This window comes from Temnothorax longispinosus, chromosome 8 (genome assembly GCF_030848805.1).
Source record: "Temnothorax longispinosus isolate EJ_2023e chromosome 8, Tlon_JGU_v1, whole genome shotgun sequence".
Taxonomy (NCBI): Eukaryota; Metazoa; Arthropoda; class Insecta; order Hymenoptera; family Formicidae; genus Temnothorax; species Temnothorax longispinosus.
In genome coordinates, this window is record NC_092365.1 from 1,321,873 (window position 1) to 1,339,665 (window position 17,793).

At 44.8% G+C, this 17,793-nt stretch overlaps 1 protein-coding gene across 2 annotated transcripts; it reads left to right on the forward strand.

Annotated features, from left to right (window-relative positions):
* Nucleotides 1-288: 288 nt before the first annotated feature.
* LOC139818438 (uncharacterized) lies at nt 289-14,103 on the forward strand. Of its 2 annotated transcripts, XM_071787149.1 has the most exons (8): nt 289-1,230; nt 3,537-3,569; nt 4,355-4,420; nt 5,784-6,031; nt 6,200-6,458; nt 6,872-7,253; nt 7,380-7,571; nt 10,102-14,103. In XM_071787149.1, the coding sequence occupies exons 1-8, from the start codon at nt 1,153-1,155 to the stop codon at nt 11,943-11,945; spliced, it is 3,102 nt and encodes a 1,033-aa protein (XP_071643250.1). In that variant the 5' UTR covers nt 289-1,152; the 3' UTR covers nt 11,946-14,103. The 2 variants fall into 2 exon arrangements, with proteins under 2 accessions (XP_071643250.1, XP_071643251.1); XM_071787150.1 differs by lacking the exons at nt 289-1,230; nt 3,537-3,569 and adding an exon at nt 3,781-3,933.
* The last annotated feature ends 3,690 nt before the right edge of the window (nt 14,104-17,793 follow it).

A 17,793-nucleotide genomic window follows, 5' to 3' on the forward strand; every position in this document is an offset into this window, starting at 1 on the left:
CGACGAGCGAGCGGAGTCGCCAAAGTCGCTAGGGAAACAAATCTAGAGAATTTTCTTCGGGGGAGAACGAGATCTCGGAGCGGAGCCAGCGGAGGGGAGGTTTCGCTCAACTTTCTTCCTACTTTTCGCGTCTTTCCTTTTTCCCTGCGACGTTTAATTATACGCGCCCGTTTCGTTTCGAGTGTGGGAGGTGCGACGTAGCGCTACGAAGAATGGATCTGGAAAGAAAAGCCGAGAAATCGCAGAAGATCCTCGCCGAAGAACCGAATCTCGCAGGCTTGGCGCGAAAACTCGCCGCCGCCTCCGCCTCCGCCGCCGCTCGGCCGCCGTCGGCCGACGGCCGTCGGCGAAGGGCGCCGGAGCCGCCGGACGTTGGTGGGCGGAGGGGGACAGGGCGAGGAGAGGAGGGAGGAGGGCGCGCGCGATCAACTTCGGTGCGGCCGTGCGCACTCGAGCGAGGGCCAGCGCAGCGCGCCGATGGCAGCGTAAAAACGCTCGCGTCGCCGCCGCCGACGACGACGACGAGAGCGAGGGGGATTGACTCTGGGTGCCGCGATTCTCGGTAACGCCGACCTGTAGCCCGCGGACCGGGGAAAGTGCGAAGGGGGTACGAGGTGAGAGATCGTGCGTGCGTAAAGTGAGTGCGTGCGCTGCGCCGCGCCGCGCGAGCTCGTCAATTTCGCGCTCGGGCGAAAGAAAGAGGGAGCGATCCGAGCGATAGAAGAGATCGACGAGGAAAGGAGAGAGGAAGGCGAAGGAAGAAACGGGGAAGAAAGAGACAACCCGTTTGTGGCGCGTTCGCGACGAACGCAACCGTCGCAACATCGCAACGGGCACCGCCGAGAGGAAACGGCCGAAGTTCGGAGCTAACGAACCGACGGACGGACGGGCGGACACGAGAGACAAGACGGAGACGCGACGCGACGCGACGTGACGTGACGTGACGGTGAGAACGGCGTCGCGGGCCCGCAACCGTTGTCGCCGCTCGTCGCAGTCGGGATTCGGAGCCTCGCAGTCTCGCAGCACTCGCAGCCGCGGCTTCGACAGGAGCGTTTGCCAGTCGCCCTCCCCGCCTGCCGACGCATCGGGGGTGCCGCCGCCAGGGTTGTCGCCGAGGACGTAGCACCGCGCGCTGACCACCTGCCAGGAAGCATGGAAATATCCAAGAGCCTGCACGAGGAGATCGTCGACGTGCAACAGAAACTGCAGAAAGCGATACTCGAGCATCAGGTGAGAAAAGGAGAGCGAGGGAGAGAAAGAGAGAGAGAGAGTGATTGCGATGCTGCGTGTGCGATAGCGATCGAGGGACGGACCGTAGGGGGTTAAGAGGGGGAGAGAAGGCGAAGAAGTCCTCCTCCTTCTCGCGACGCGTTTATCCTTGGAGATCGGCGGGGAAGCTTTTATTTTTCTCCCCGCGTACGAGGGGCACGCGAGGACGCACGGCCGGTCCCCCCCGGAGTCGCGAAGATCCCTCCGACTCGATAGATCGATCGCTCGAGAGACAACTCGAACGATAGATCCAGCGTCTTTTGTGGATAACTTTAGCGCGCTCGGGCTCGCGCGCGCGCGCCCGCACGTGAAGAGTTTCAGGAATCGGAAGATAGTTTGCGAATTGTAGGGCGAAGGGCGGGGAAGAAAGCGAGTCGGAAAGTCGAAAGTTCCATTTATGGCCGAGCGTATCCGCTCCTCTCTCGGCGTCTCCGTACGCCCTCTTTTCCTCCCCTTCCTTCCATTTCTTTCTCTCTTCCTCTTCCTTTTCCTCTCTCTCTCTCTCTCTCTCCCTCTCTCGCGTTACGCGCCTCGCTCGCTCGTCGAGAGCAGCCGAGAAATTTGTCGCGGGGGATCGAATTACCAGCGTTTTCGCGAGCGATTTAATCGACGCCCGGCTCGTCGCCGAGAACTTGTTGATCGCTTCGCACGGAAGGCGAAAACTTGACGGGGACAGTCGCCCCGAGCGTCTCCGCGTGCCACCATCTTTATAAATATATCGATACCTTTGTAGATTCCTTTGTGCCGCCGCGCCGCGAGCGCGAAAGTGACCCGCTCTCGATCGGCGGCTCGATCTTTGCGGCACGAAACGCCGGAAACGCGAGGGATCTGCTCGTCAATGTCGCGCTCATTCGAAAGAAAGTTCCCCGAAAGTTCGCGCGCGTCCGATCGATTCGCGAGGCGACGCTCCACGGGCGCGAACAATCGATGTCTTCTGAATTGTCCGCGTTTTTCTCGTTTTTTTTTCCGCGAGACCGAGAAGAATCCCCGACCTCGACGCATTCGACAAACTTTCGCGTCAGTTTACCGCAGCTTAAACGGTTCTTTTAGCTCTCTGACTTCTCCCATAGATCCCGTAGATCCCGTAAAAAGAATAAAATCGTTACGCCAGCCCTTGCGCGGGATGCGTCTATATATCGCGTCGACGGGAGACGCGTCTCTATATCGCGGCAATCGCCGAACGCAACGCGATTTATGTAACCGAAGTTCGCGTATCTCGTTGGTGGGAGACAGGCGCGAGTCGATACTCGTGCACGGGAAGCTTCTCCCGTGGTCGTCGTCGTCGAGTCCACGCTTGATCGGCTTGATTTACTTTTACCGCGAGAACGTTGACAAGGTCGCGTTCTCTCCTCTTATACTTTTGCGCGCGCGTCGCAGCGAGACGAGTTTCGCCAGGCGGACCTGACGACGTGCTCGTCGATAATCGTGCCGGGATAAAACAAAAGAAAACTCGCCGCCCTCCCGCGCGTCCAGAAGAGGAATGGTATAGAAGTCCCGCAGTTCTGAGCGAAACTCCGCTTACTCTCGATGGAATTACTTTTACAACTACTTTCCGCGAAAGAATCATCGCTATCTCTTCCCCTGATATCGATATAATTAAGAATAATACACGTAACTGCACTCAGCACTCTCTCTCTCTTTCTCTCTATTCTTAGTTATACAATTATATAATCAAAAATGTATAATACGCATTCTCGTGCATTAGAAATAATATAAATACTTTCAATTCTTAATACTTGATGCGAAAAAGTTGATTATGAAAATAATAGATGACTAAAGAGAATCATACAATAATTAAGAATATTTGATTCGAAATATTTGCATCGTAAGGATTGAAAATCCTCCTGAAAATGTGAGGATAATTATGAATACTTACGATACATATAATGAAGAATCATACAATAATTAAAAATATAATAATTAAGCATGTATGATATACGTTCTTATGTAATAATTCATATGCAAGCGTGCGTTAGCTCTGAGCGCTTAAATTGCGCCGATCGCTTCTCGAAGAAGCGAAGAAAGTTAAATGCGAATTAAACGCGATATTCTAATTCTCATTTTTATTAATTAATGGAGGTATTAACGAGGGGAGAGAGCGTAATGGCGTAATGGCGCATCGTGCTCCAGTTGGCCGTGTACATTGGCATACTTTTGCTAAATTATTTATCTCCCGCTCGATCCTACATTACGGTCTACATAATAGAGAACTCCGTATTATATTTTTTTCTTATTAATACCGATACAACTTTTTCGTTAAATTGCAGATATACGTGGAAAGGCAGAAGGATGACCCAAATGTAAGTATCGTTATGTCTGCCGTATCTGTATCATTATACGATAATACATTGTCATCTAATTATGCGATAATGTATTATATAATTAGCAATTAATGTGTTATGTAATGTAATTATATGTTAATTACATGATAGTGTATTATTATATAATTGTTTTAGAGAAACTCTCTTTCTCGATGTTTTAATACATTAAACGTCTGACTTCGTGAAACGTATAAATACGTACGGCGTGCTGAATAATTTCCGCGCTGCGGGTTTGCGGCTCGATACGATTTATTTCGAATTACGACGGGATTCGAGATTCAGGAGGGAACAATCGATACAGTGAGACTTTACAGGAGTCCGTGTGCGCAGCTTCTGGAATCTCGTAAGCCACGCCGCGCACAACAAACTTCGGCCAGACACTTCGTCTCGCGGCAATTAGTGCCGCGAATGTTATTTATGCATATCAAGAGAAACTTCACCGTTATACGTATCTAAAATCGAATTATTAATTCGATTATAATTCCAGCAATTGCTCTAAAGAAACAAAATGTCTTTGACATATAATTTCATTATATGAAATGTTGATTAATGATTTTAAGTCAGCTTTTTATGATCGAACCAACTATTTGCTTCTGTTTTGCATTATCGACGACGCTACCAGATGCGCACATAAAAGTATCAATAATACACAGTTACTCCACAAAGACTTCGACACACGCGACTCGCCCTAATTCCGATAGTTACGTGGTTCTAGTTTGAATGTGTTCGGACTCGATACGTAATCGTGATGCGTCTTGTTACAGAACCCAGACATTCTTGGCCAGATGGAAAAAATTCAGGTGTACATCGTATCTTTGGGAAGATGCCAGGTAAGCGCGGACACAATTGATTTTCTTTCATGTCGCATGCACGTAGTGATTCACATCTATATGTCGCCTTTTCTTAAGTTTCCATTACGAGACCCTGCAATTTCACAATCAATCTCTTGGCTGATCGATCGCGCGATTTTGAACATGAAAATGCATGTCAAGTTAAACGTGTTTGTAATGATTAAGAATGATTGTGCTCTGAAGACTAATAATCCCATTTATTGACTAATCTATATGTAAACATATGCTATCTATATATATATATATATACACACAAAGAAAAATTGTAGTTTTGTAAGTAAGTTACATTATCGTTCAGGGCTATTATTGATCCAAAGTGTTGGCTGCTGCATAGCAAAAACTTTGGCATGCCTTGCTTAACTTTTGCAAAGTACAAGTCTTATCATGCCGCAGTATCACTCGCGTGGCACTGACTGTGAAACGACTAAATATATTGATCATGTATTACAACGGGCTGTTACGGTGAGTTACGAAAGTTCCCAACGGAAAAGGAGAGTGTGAATAAAATTTGTCAATTTCATTTATTCCAAGATTAAGCGAGCGGGAATATTTAATGGTAATATTTGTCGTTCTTCTTGCACGTGTAGCTATGTTTGCTCTCGTCCCTTACCAATACGACGCTCTCTTTCCTTCAACGGTGTTGATAACAAGCGAGATAAATAGTCGGGATGTAATGGACGGGGGATAGACGGGGATGATACGCAGAGGCTGCGAGAGTGGGAAAGCGCGACGCGCGGGGTATACGGGGGTGAGCGGACGAGGGAGGGAGGCGACAATTCTGAAAGAAGGAGCGAGAGCGACTTGGAGCGAAGGAGAGAAGCCGGGAGGCAGAGACGGAGCGGTTCAAAATCAATAAAATGTCCTGCGAAAACGTTTTCGGCTCTTTACAAAATCTCCGCGTCTTCTTTCATCCCTCGCTCAACTTTCCGCCCCGCTCTCGCAGCTTCACGACTGTTTTTCCCGTTTATAATATTCTCCGAGCCATTTTTTCCAACAGTTATCCATTTCTCGTTTACTTTAAAAGTGGTGGAAACTTTCCGGAGCTTTGCGAAAGTTAACTTTTGAACATATATATAGAACAAACGCGTATTTGCATCATAATTTTAATCGTACAACTACGTTAATATTCTATTTCTTCGTAACATTTACATCTGTTTGTTGTACGCTTGTATTTTTATATAAAATTATAACAATTGTCCGAATATTTGTACATGTATGTGTTTGCTAAACGTGCTGAAGTTAACGCGCTTGTACAAGCTGTTTCTAAGGATCTCTTTTAGAAATCACCGATATTAAGTAACGCTGCTATGTGCTATATATAACTCTGGTTGTTAATACACAGAAGCAGATTGTGCAGCGGCTGCGCAAAGAGGTAGACGCGTTCAAGGCAGACAACGCGAATGGATCGAAAGTTTCTATACCGTCTCTCCTCGGACTCAACAACAACAATCACATTACAAATAATAATGAAACGAAGCATGAAGCAGCTGCCAATGGTTTCGAGACGAAGCCTTCGAAGGAGGACTACGAAGAAGTTGTCAGGAATGGCGATGTTCATCGTTCGCGGCCGCGAGATAACGATTGTGCGAAGTAAGCTTGTGTGCGCTGAAAAAATAGCAAATGAATAACAAGTCCCATTTAATTAAGATATAAATTAATTACGATTCAAATTTGTTCACAATCATGCAAAATTACACGAAAATGTCTATCATTGTAACAAAGATTTTGGAATTTTTTCAATTGGAAGTTTCTTTACAGGCTACGTCCTAGCTCGGTGGAAACCGTTTCCGGCGAAGACGACGTCGTTGAGGTATCGTTGGACGAAAATTCCGACGATAAGCAGGAAGAGGTGCAAAAAGAACACGACATCGAATCGCCCGAGAAGTACAACTACCTGAATTGCCTCGGGCTTATTACCAAGTCCAAATGTATGGAGCTGCAGAACAGAAGAGTGGAAAGAAAACGTCGTAGCACAGCTAATCCGCAATTTGTATACTCCATGTTCGAGCAGCCATCTGTAAGTGTGTCAATGCTTTTGTATGTATATGTTCTTACATGTGAAATATGGGTTCCCGAAGCGACAATCATTTAATTTCATATATTCCTTCTCACTCACAACCTTTAACTCTCCAATCAATCCTTATAAAAGCATACACGAGATCGGGATTGAACTTGGAATTCGCTGACTATCAATAGCCACTCTTATACGAAGTCACGCGTCATTCCCATTCTTTTGTTTATACATATAGATACTTGGACATTAGATTAGCATGGCCTTTGCGAAAACATAACACGCAAAGATAAATTGAGCTATTTACATATTTAAGAAATGAATTTAAGATGCTTCAGATGGGAATAAGTCCTTACAATTTGATATCGTATTATTTTGAATCTTATTTAATGACTAGTATTTTGACACATATATTTTAGAAACGGAAGAGGCATTCTTATTTGCAATCTGGAAACGCACCTCACACTCGACAGACAACAGCACGTATGAACGGCCCGTCGCCACCACCTAACAAAACTCAACCAACCAAATCTACCTCGCCACCGGCGCAAACGGTAACGAAGTCGTTAATCCCAATCCAAAAGTCCACTACTAGGCCAAATATCCTAAGAAACGCGGACAGCAAAGTCTTCGTGAATAAAAGCAAAATAGAAGACAACCAAATGCGAGTGTCTGTATCTAGTGCCAAATCTGTTCAGTCGATAGGTAACAAGGCTGTTCGCATACCCGGATTACCATCTAGCTTGACCATTGAAAGGATTGGGAGTGACTCTATCGTGTGCATCTCTTGTGAAAATCCAGGTAAAAACATTGCGTCAATCTTAGAAACGTTATTAGTTTCTTTACAGTCTTATTGAAAAAATCTGCGAATGCATACATGTATACGCATATTTAATGCATATGCACATACGATTTGTCATTTCGCAGGTTCGTTAACAACATGTAGAAATTGCTCAAGTAACTATCACATCTCGTGTCATACCCGATCAACGCCACCACCCAGAACTTGTCCAAAATGTGTATCATCAATGGATGAGGAAGAAGACATCGAAAAGGATGAAGAAGCAGAGGAAGAGGGCGACAATAAATTGCTACGTTACAAAAAAGACGAAAAACTCGGTAAATCGTCCTCGGTTTCTTGAAAGAAGAAATCCTTCTTCAATAGCGCTAAGCGTGTGATTGACAAAAAAGTTCTTGTTCCTACAACTTTAGTTGTGAAAAGTTCGCGATAAGCTTATGTCATTTTGCGGCAGCAAGTCGGTTGGGAATTATTGATTTTCTAATTATGAAGGAAAACCGACGATTTTTTTTGCTGCCTTCTCAGTTAATGGATTGTAGAGTAACGGCAAGGTGCATATACGTAAACTTGGTCGAGATAAAATCATGAAGGACCGGTAAATCGGCGCAAGCACATTATTTTAAATAAACACAGGAATTTGTATAACATGAGTCCATAACTTCTAGATTTAACATACAACGAGGTATCGCAGCGTTGCCGCAGACTTAATTGAGCGTAGGCACGCACGCACTGAATAAACGAGAGAGGCAACCTGCCGGAAGAAGTGTCCGCGTGTGAGACCGGCTTCTCGATTACGGCCGAAGAATTTGCAATTAAGAAGAACTTTTTGGTCGATCGTCCACGATAGGGCACAAAAAAACAACCTGTGTATTGAACGCAAAATATCTTGCAGAGGAAAAAGAGAGAGAAAGATATGAGCTGCGCGAGCGAAACTCGGATCTGAGATTGCAGGTTTACGAGTTGGAAAAACGCTCACAACTACTCGGCCAGTCACTCCAGGTTCGTCCTGTGGCCTACATAGAGACAAATTATAAAGTTAACTTTTATTTGGAATGCTCTTGAGTTGATCGAATATGTAAATTGCGAACAATTTTCATTCTTTTGTTTTTTCATCCAGAAGAACCTGCAAGATCTCTGCGTTTTCGTTATATATTTTTTTTTGTTTATGTGATATTTTATGAAGGCAAGTCGATTCTGTTGTCTAAGATATTTCTGTAAATATGAAAATGATCTCTTATATTTAATATGTAATATATATACATAGTAATGTTTTATTGTTTTACAATGTTTGTTAAATGCACTAATTTAACTAAGAATCGACCAGTCTTGAATATTTTTATTTATTGATCGTTTTTTCCATGTTCATGAATATGAATCATCAGTTTCATTTCTTTAATCATTTATTTCCTTCGCATTAACGATCTATGATATGATTTGCTCACTGCATTGCACTGCAAAAATATAGAGCGCCTGATTGTTCAAGTATAATTTCCTCTTTGTTATTATTGAGAATAGACGGAAATCTTATGTAACATCTAGATTTATTTGCCGATTATGCTGAAATATCATATTTAAAGATTATTCGATTATATATACGTTATTGTACATAAAACATCGGATTCGAAAATTTTGTTACAAAACATTTTTAGAGTACTAGGAGAATTTCTCGACTATAGAAATTCTTTCTCTACAAAATCCCACAGTCAATCAAAAATGAAATAGTATTCTAAGAGCGATATTTCATATGCATCTAATGGCAAGCGTGATATATTTGTAATATTTTTTATTAGTGATATAATTTTCTAGATATTTACCATACATTTCAATATTTGCCTTGCCGGAAAAATTCTCAGAAAAGAAGAGCCAATTATATATGCACATGAGTTAATCTTTTTGCGACTGTGACATGCTCCGATCGTTACGTAACATGAAGAAATATTACTTTTTTATATAAAATTCAAGTATATCTTACACATTTAAGCTTTATTACATCATGTTTATTAATAATCTTTACAAATCGACGAGGATTTGTAAAGTCTATGTCGTGATTTTTTTCTAGATTGCATGCAAATTAGAAATACACTATTAGTTATTTTTATGTTAGAATCATGTAACACGCGTAATCTCTCATAATTTATTAACTCGCACGTAATATAGATGCAAAAAACGCACCATATATTATACACCCAAGACATTTATGTATGACATGCAAAATTTATATTATTTAGCTCTTTTTTTCATAGCGAAAATTTTTGGCAAGCAATCATAGCAGCTTTCGTATATAGTAAACGTACAATAAAAGTTGCTATATTAGTAAGCCGTTCTGGATGGAAACAAATGCAAATGTCCATTTTCAATGTTTATAATTTATTTTGTAGACAGCTTTAAAAATTTATCTATCAAAAGTTAAAACACCATTCCTGCAAGTTGAATTTTAGTTAAATTTTATGAAATATACGCGAAACTATTCCGCAAAAAGATAAAAGAGCTTTATCGTATTTGATATATACTTTGCGTCTAGACTTTTTGAAGATGTTTTATTTCTCATAGTATTTCAAAATTCATTTTGTATTATAAAATTCATAATTTTACAAATTATAAAATTAAAATAATGTTTAATGATTCGTAACAATATTTTTTATCTTGCGAAATCACATTTATTTCTCATATGCGTGAAAATCATGTGCTAAACAACTATCTTCATTACAATCGCATTTATAACATGTATATATTCAAAGATAAAATTGGGGTGGACATTTGTATATATTTCCTTGTTAGTAACAAAGTTTCACGTTACATTTGAAGTGCCTTTCTCGGTAAAATATTTAAAATATGTCTTCTTTGCAATAGCTGCAACAGCGAATGCGTCAGGATTTATTGGGGAAACAAGAGAAGACCCAAAGGTCTATAAAACGTCTGGTGGACTTCATAAAGTTGATACAACTCAGAAAAAACGCATCCTCTCCACCGCCTTCGACGTCAATCAGCTGCCTGCCTCAACCTTCCTCATCCCGATCACCACAAACGATATCTCCGCCTCAAACATCAACAAATCAGAAGACCTCAGTAAGCTCACCTCGATCTTCGATACCGAATACCGACAAGACACCGTACATCGCAACCATCACGCCGTCAATCACCATTCACGACCGAGCGTCACCTATGTCCAAGAAGACCAGGTGTCCTACTCCTACCAATTGTCCGGTACCACCGTCCAGCCAGAAAAGCATCAATCATATCTCATCGTCAAGAAAATCACCGAGCCGACTGGAAGGTCCAATCAGTCTCCTAGCGGTGAAACCGAAGACCAAAACCGCTCCACAGTTTTCAACCATCAATTGCCGACCAGTTGCAGCACTACCATTCAGACCGGCCTCCAACCCGTCGTCACCCATTCCATGTTCTACGATCGTAACAACCGTAAGAAACAAACCGATCGTACAGCCCCACACCACCATGTCACCGTATCAAAATTGTCAAATTCTCTTCACTCCGTCTCGAACGACAATCAGCTGGACCGAGCAACCCTCAACGGCAGGAAGCCCTGGGCCAAACTCACACACGGCAAACTCTATATCAATCAGTCAGCCAGATCAGCCGCAGAAATCTTATTGTCTCCTTACGGCGATACCGAGAGGAGCGGCAACGAACAGCAACGGCCAAAATCAGCCGGATCAGCGGAGGAAGCAGCAACAACGACGAATCTCGACGATCGTTGCAGCAAGCATCGATCAAGAAACTTCATCCACTCACTGTTCCCAGGCCATAACAAGTCCCATACCATCACCAGTTGTACACACGAGTCACGAGGCTCCGGCTCAAACGACCGAGACTGCCCGCTCCTGCGACAGCAGCTCTGTCGCGAGGAACACGAATTGGAGCTGCACGAGCAGTCAGACAGCAAACCAGCAGCAGTCCAGCTCCAGCGGCGCGCTCTCACGCGGTTCTTCGAGCACGTGAAATTGGAAGAAGCGCATATACCAGCGCCACTTAGAACAAAGCTAGCACACAAGGATGAGGTCAGTGATGACGACGATGACGACGATGACGACGACGAGATTGCCCGGGAAGACAGCCCGCGCAACGAACAGTGCGATGACGGTGGTGCCGTTGCTGAAGCTCCACTGTTGACGTCGTGCGACTTGGACGAAGACCGCTTGATCATTCGCGTTCCTTGGCTAGCCGATGACTCGGGAAATGCCTGTGACGATGACAATGTCACGAACAAAGCACTCGTCCGTCGTCTTTCGGACGCAGCCTTGACGCATTCCGACGATTACGCCGGCTATGAGCTCGCTCGCGTTAACCCGCAATCCTCGGTGACTCTACGGCATTCGGCGGAGCGCGAGGACGATCGATTGACGGCGACGGCGACGGTGGCGGCGGCACTGCGCATTGCCCAAAACAATATTTCGGAGCTTCGTAACGAGGTCTCAGTTCCTGACGATAAGGCTGACACCGAGAGACAAGACTTACCCAGTGGTAGGCGGTTGAGAAGCAGAAGTAATAGCAGCAGTAGTAGCAGCAGCGGCCACAGCGACACCCCTGAGCAAGCGATGAACGTGAACGATCTCTCGGACAATTTTAACATTCTAGCCATGGGTTTTGTCTCTCCGGAGGGGAGGAGCGAGGAGCTGGAGCAAGTCGACGACGAGTCTGCGACGGCGAGTGAGGCTGAAGCCGCCACTGGTTAGACATAGATAGTTAAATTAATTACGTCGACATTAAGGCTCCTGGTTCTACGTTGAATTACGAGCACGATTCAACAGCGAGAAACTATGCGATTTTTTTTCTTGCACTATATATCCGAAATAAATTAATTTTGTCATCTGTCACCACGTTCAATAGTAGGTACATTAGTAAATGCTCTAAAAACTTTTTATTATTTATATTAGTGAATCTGCATGTATGTCCTACAGCAAAAAAGGATCTTTTGACAGTTGATTAAGATTTATTTATTAACCCACGGGTCGTAAAGAAATATATATGTTACTAATTTATGCTGTTGAACATTGGTGATACGAGAAGGAATAAAGATAAATTTATATATTGCAAGGGAAAAACAAGAGCCTTAACATTGTCAATCGTGCTCATCGTTACTCCTAATCGCGCTCGAAAACCCGCGGTCTCTCGACGGCACGTTCGCGTTTTCTCGGAGAAGACTGCGGCGCGCAGGTCAATCGTCGAATCATAGCAATTATATCAGTATACGATCGCATTGTACTCTAGAGATATTTTAACAATGATAGTTCAGCGACATCCTGGAAGTTTTTATGCGAAGCATGTCGACTCGAACGCATGCCGCACCTCCCAATGTATCGTGGCCTACGACACGTAGGATAAACACGTCATTGCTACAATCGTATTAATCATTTTACTTCACGAATCGTTTTAGAACTCGATAGGTTTTGCGCGAAATGTTAGGATAGAGGATAGATTATCCGAGACCAGGCGCGCTTCCTTTCGTAAACCTAATTTTCCTTGTTTCTCGTATCTGCGATTGTTAAAACTTTTTTCGAAGAGGGAAAACGCGTCATATATTGCGAGGTTCCTCCTTTCGTAATAGAATTTATACTCAATATTATGTATACGTGAGTAGAAGCGTGCGAAATTGCTGGACGACCGGAAAAGGAAATTACTAGGTTTTTTCGTGCCAGTGTTTGTAAACGTGACGTTAAGATGATTTATTTTTCTCGGTCCGATAGTCTAGCGATCTAGTCTATCCAAGCTGTTTGGTCCTTGTGACGACAAGACGAGACGCAATGCTACGATTCTTTATAAGCACGAATGGAAATCGAGAGTTTTGTAGGTTTGATGATAAATCTAGGCCGATTAAGGCGAATTTTCTAAATCGATTCTCCCGGGAACAGGACCTCGTTTTGTTCTGCATTTCCGACTTCCGAGAGATTCCTCATCCGGTTGCGTACCACGATTTTCGAAGGAACCCCGTATATCCCCCACGACTAGATAAACCGAGCACATATCCGAGACGTCGTGCGATTACATCTAGAGAGATGGAGAAAAGGACACGGGAGGAAGCCTAATTATTACGTAAATCAAGTCACATTACCGTACTGCCTTAATAGTGATGTAAAAGTGGTACTTTTTAAAAACCGGCAATCGCGGACTGCCGATTACGCACCCCGGTGTAAATGCGGATGCGACGCAATTGACGGTCGGCGATCGGAGAACGAGAGCAATCACAGTGGAGTAATACGATTAATCAAATTCTCGTTACCATAATCGAAAGCGTTAGATATTAAGGCTCGTCTGTAAGTTCCATAAAGCGATGCGGTAAATCCGATCGTTCTATTTCTCACGAAAGTTGTATCCTTGCCGAACATAGTTTGTGAAAAGAGAGAGAGAGAGAAAGATTGTATGTGTGTGCGCATGTGTGGGTGTATTCTTAAGAGCTACTATACTATTTTGTCGATGCGAACTTCGACAGTATTTGACGTTACGTTGATTTTAATTTGTTTACGATTGTTTTTCAACGGGATAGAGCGGAGCTGTGATCTTTTGCAGCGTTTTGCCTGCAAGAGGGGCCGAGATGAGTGATTATTCGAAAAGTATAATTAATTTTCCCACGAGAAACGTCGACGATACTAGTATTATTTTTGTCATCCCCGAAATTGTGTTGCGCGAATCAATTTATTTCGTCTATTTATTTCGTATTAACGTTAGTATTCGCCGGGCATCCACGTGCCGGATTGCCCATCATTTACACTAATGTATAAACGAAAGAAGAGAGGAAGTGGGAGAAGAAAATTGTTATATGCAGCGTAGGCAACGAGATATTGAGAGCGAGAGATTCGTATTTTTTATGAAATAAAGACAACTTAAGCAGTAAAACATATATGTTTCAGTTTGCGGCGAAACTCGACCTATCTCAACCAGCTCCTACAAACGCGAAGAACCGCTTCACGCCGAGATTTCGCAGCGCCGCTTATCTTGCTCGCTTATCACGGTCGATCGGGGGATTTTCGAAGCGTCGCTCAGCGCGGACGTTCCGTCGAATCGCGGATGGATTCCCGCTGGAAAAAAAATGCGACTAAACTGCGGCGATGCGAGGGTGGGAGCGGTGGAGTTACCGACTTGGACAAACAATCGGCTAATGACATGTAAATATGGCGGAGCTAATCAAGCGGCTGTGCCAACAGGCCACGGGAAGAGACGCTGCGACCCGCTCGCTCGCTCGCTCGCTCGTTCGTAACGCACACAGGGATGAAGCGAGAGGAGGGTGGAGGGTATACCCGATGTATTTGCGAGGCCGACCTGCGCACATGCGTCGCGCTGTAGCAACGCGCGCGTACATATTTAATGGTTGCACGTTAATTGCGCTCTGTTTGCCCATTCCCCATTCTACGCTCCATCTACACGTCCACCCACATTCTCTTCACCCTTTCCGTGCCGCAATTCTCCTTTGTTAGCGTGCGCGCCGCGCCGCCGCGGTTCGATTTTAATCAATTCACCTCGGGCACCTACTACAGCTGGTTTACGCTCGAGATCCCATGGAAACCTACTTTTGGCAGCGCATCATCGGTGCCAAAGCACGGCCATTTCCGAGGGCCGCGTTTACGTTACACGCGGACTTTCCGCGCTCGTCCCGTCAGACGAACGTCGCGTAATCGCGCGGATTATTTTCAGCTCGGCGCGGCGGAAAAGAAACTGAGGAACGAGGAGGAATTGTTGTTCAGAAAATACGGCTGCGACAGAAATAAGCTCGAACGCGCGTCGCAGCGAGAGACGTCTCCCGTTAACGATTTACAATATTTTCCCCAATCGGTTTTTTTAACGCTCGATTTTTTGCGAATTGACGCATTTCAGCCTCTCGAACGTCCTCAATTAACTCAGAACTGCCTAACGATTTTTCTTTTGTTGAAGAATTTTATAAAGATTCTGAAATGTATAAACCCACACCAATTGTGAACTTTCGTGAATCGTTGAGTTCGCGGTGGCACAGAAAAACGTAAGGGCTAACACATTATTGTTCAAAGTTCTTTAATTATCTCGCTTTGCGCGGTAAAAGGGGTGAAGGAAGGTGCTGCACTTTTGTGTCAATAAAGCGAGAGAGAACGAGAGCGAGGGTCTCTCTAAATACACTTTACGTTAGTTTTCTCTCTCTCTCTCTCTCTCTCTCCTTTCGCCAAGGCGCGCTTGCTTTATGAAACGAGCGTTTTTAATTAGAAAATTCTTTCGAGTATATTTCCCGTTTCTCCCTTCTTTCCGTACCGGAAGAAAAGAAAAGGAACGAAATCATCAAGCTGCCCATGTACGTTTTACATTCACGCTTACTGGGAAATTAGTATACTCCATCCTAAGATTATGATTCTCACAGAATGACTTCTCGAGATTTCCTGTTTCGAGGCTCATCAGCAAGAAAGCGTTGCAGCATCCGGTTGCGAGCCGGTAGTCGTAAAATAATTTTTTTCTAAATAATTTTTGAACAGCGATCGACGTCCAGTGGAAAAATTTGTCTCTTAGAAGCAGTTTAAAGAACATATTCGGGGCGCGATTTCAGAAAAAGAAGCACGATTGTCTCGAGGATCGAAACGAGTGCGTCTTCCACGTGCGTCGATTTCCGATCTTGTAAAGAGGCGCAGGTGGACCTACGACGATTTAGGACTTGGGAGATAAAACCCAGAGAGCTTTCGCGGGCAGCGATCGAATTTTCTCGTCGTTTCTTCTTTTCTTATTGGAGATCGCTCGTTACGCGCCGGGATCCCGACGTTAATTGTTCGTTAAGCGGGTCGGAGCGCGTGTCGTTGTTCCGCGGGAGCCCGCATCGAGGTTGACGAGCATCCCCGGATCGAGAGGCGCTCGTCGAGAGACACAAACGAACACCGTGCGGGAACAGGCAGGGAGGGATGAAAAGAGCGAGCGAGAGAGAGAGAGAGAGAGAGAGGAGAGAGAGAGGAGGTTCCAAAGAAATTTTAATCAAGCCGCTTTGCGTGTGGGTGGATGCGTTCGCGTGTTTGCGTGCACCCGCTCGCGCGCGCGCGCGCGCGCCTCCAGTTCCGTGGTAAATTACACATACGGGTTCCATTACCGGACCTCGTTACTTCGGAATCGAAAGCCTCGGCGTCTCTCCCGGCCACCGCGGTGCTTTCCCGAGCCACGAGGAATCGATATCCTTCCGATAGCGCGGGGCTATCGGGCGCCGTCGAGGGGACGCGAGCGCGAAAGTAACGTCAAGGGACGGAGGAGGGAACATCGTTTTTCAAAACCGCACGTGAGGATTGACGGGGGTAGACAAAGGACGAGAAAGAGAGAGAGAGAGAAAGACGAAAGAGACTTGCTTAAGCGCGGACCACGCGCTTCCCGATGAATCCTCCCTCGAAATTATTTAACGGGTTTAATAGATGCGGTGCGAAGTAACGTTCGCCCCGGGGAAAGTCGGAGTTCCTCGTGGAAAAGAAGGGCGTATCGGCGGTAACGGGAGAAAACGAAGGCGGAGACAGCTCCCTACATCCTTTACAATCCTTTAACGATGACACATTACTTCCGAGCCTTCCCGATGGTCGCAATTCCGGCTACGTTACTGTCACTTAGCGAGCGGAGTCGCGAATCTGTCTCGAAGGAGACCGGCGGGTAATCTTCTCTCGAGATTCACCCCGAAAGGCGAGGTCTCGCACGACACGGAAGACTCGATACATATTTGCATCTTTCCTTTTTACGTTGTGGTGTTATTATGGAAAAATGTAATTAATTAATTTATTTGCCTACATCATGATATTTTCATTATAATATAATATGGCAAATCATAATTATGTCTTTGAAAGAAATATTCACGTCCCGCAGCGTTTTCTCTTCGCGTTGCGTCCGCTTACTTTGAAACTGCAAGAATATTCACAGAAATTGTAAAAAAAAATATCATTTAGACGTCAATCTTTTTTCCCTCATATTTTTTTCGCGATTTAATATCTTAATAATTCGATCTTATTACGTTATATATAAAATCTTTCAGTTGAGTGAAATCCGCTTTATTTGAAATAAGGTAAAATTAAATTAAATTGAAATTAGATTACGTGGATTAATTTGCGAGAGGCTGCTTTAATGGCTCGCGATTTGAAGAGGACCCTTTCAGATTCAACTTCTCGAATCTACGTTTATGGAAAGCTCTCGCCGCGTTTTTGAATTCACAACGCAATCCCAAAGTTCGCACATATATTGTTTTTTTTTTCCTCCCCAGCACTCTGCGTGGAGTCCTTTGGAAAGAGTGTTCGCTTACGCTCGCGCGCGCGGCCATTGCAAATTGCGAGGGATAGCTGGGGATAGCCAAGGTGAGAGCATACCTGCAACGTCTCGAAGCCATTTGCGAAGTTTTTCTGAGGATAACCGCGCGGCTGACGGGGGAGAGGGGTGGGCGAGGAGGATAAGAGCGACCAGAAGAGATAAGGGGGTGAGTGAAGATACGGGGGTCCTTAGTGGTGTCGCCGTCGCGTCCTTCTCTCTCTCTTGCTTTCTCTCTCTCCCTCCTCGGTGCAGGCAAGTGCGACCGATGAGACGTCCGGAGGACCGGCGAACGGTTAGTTAAGGAAC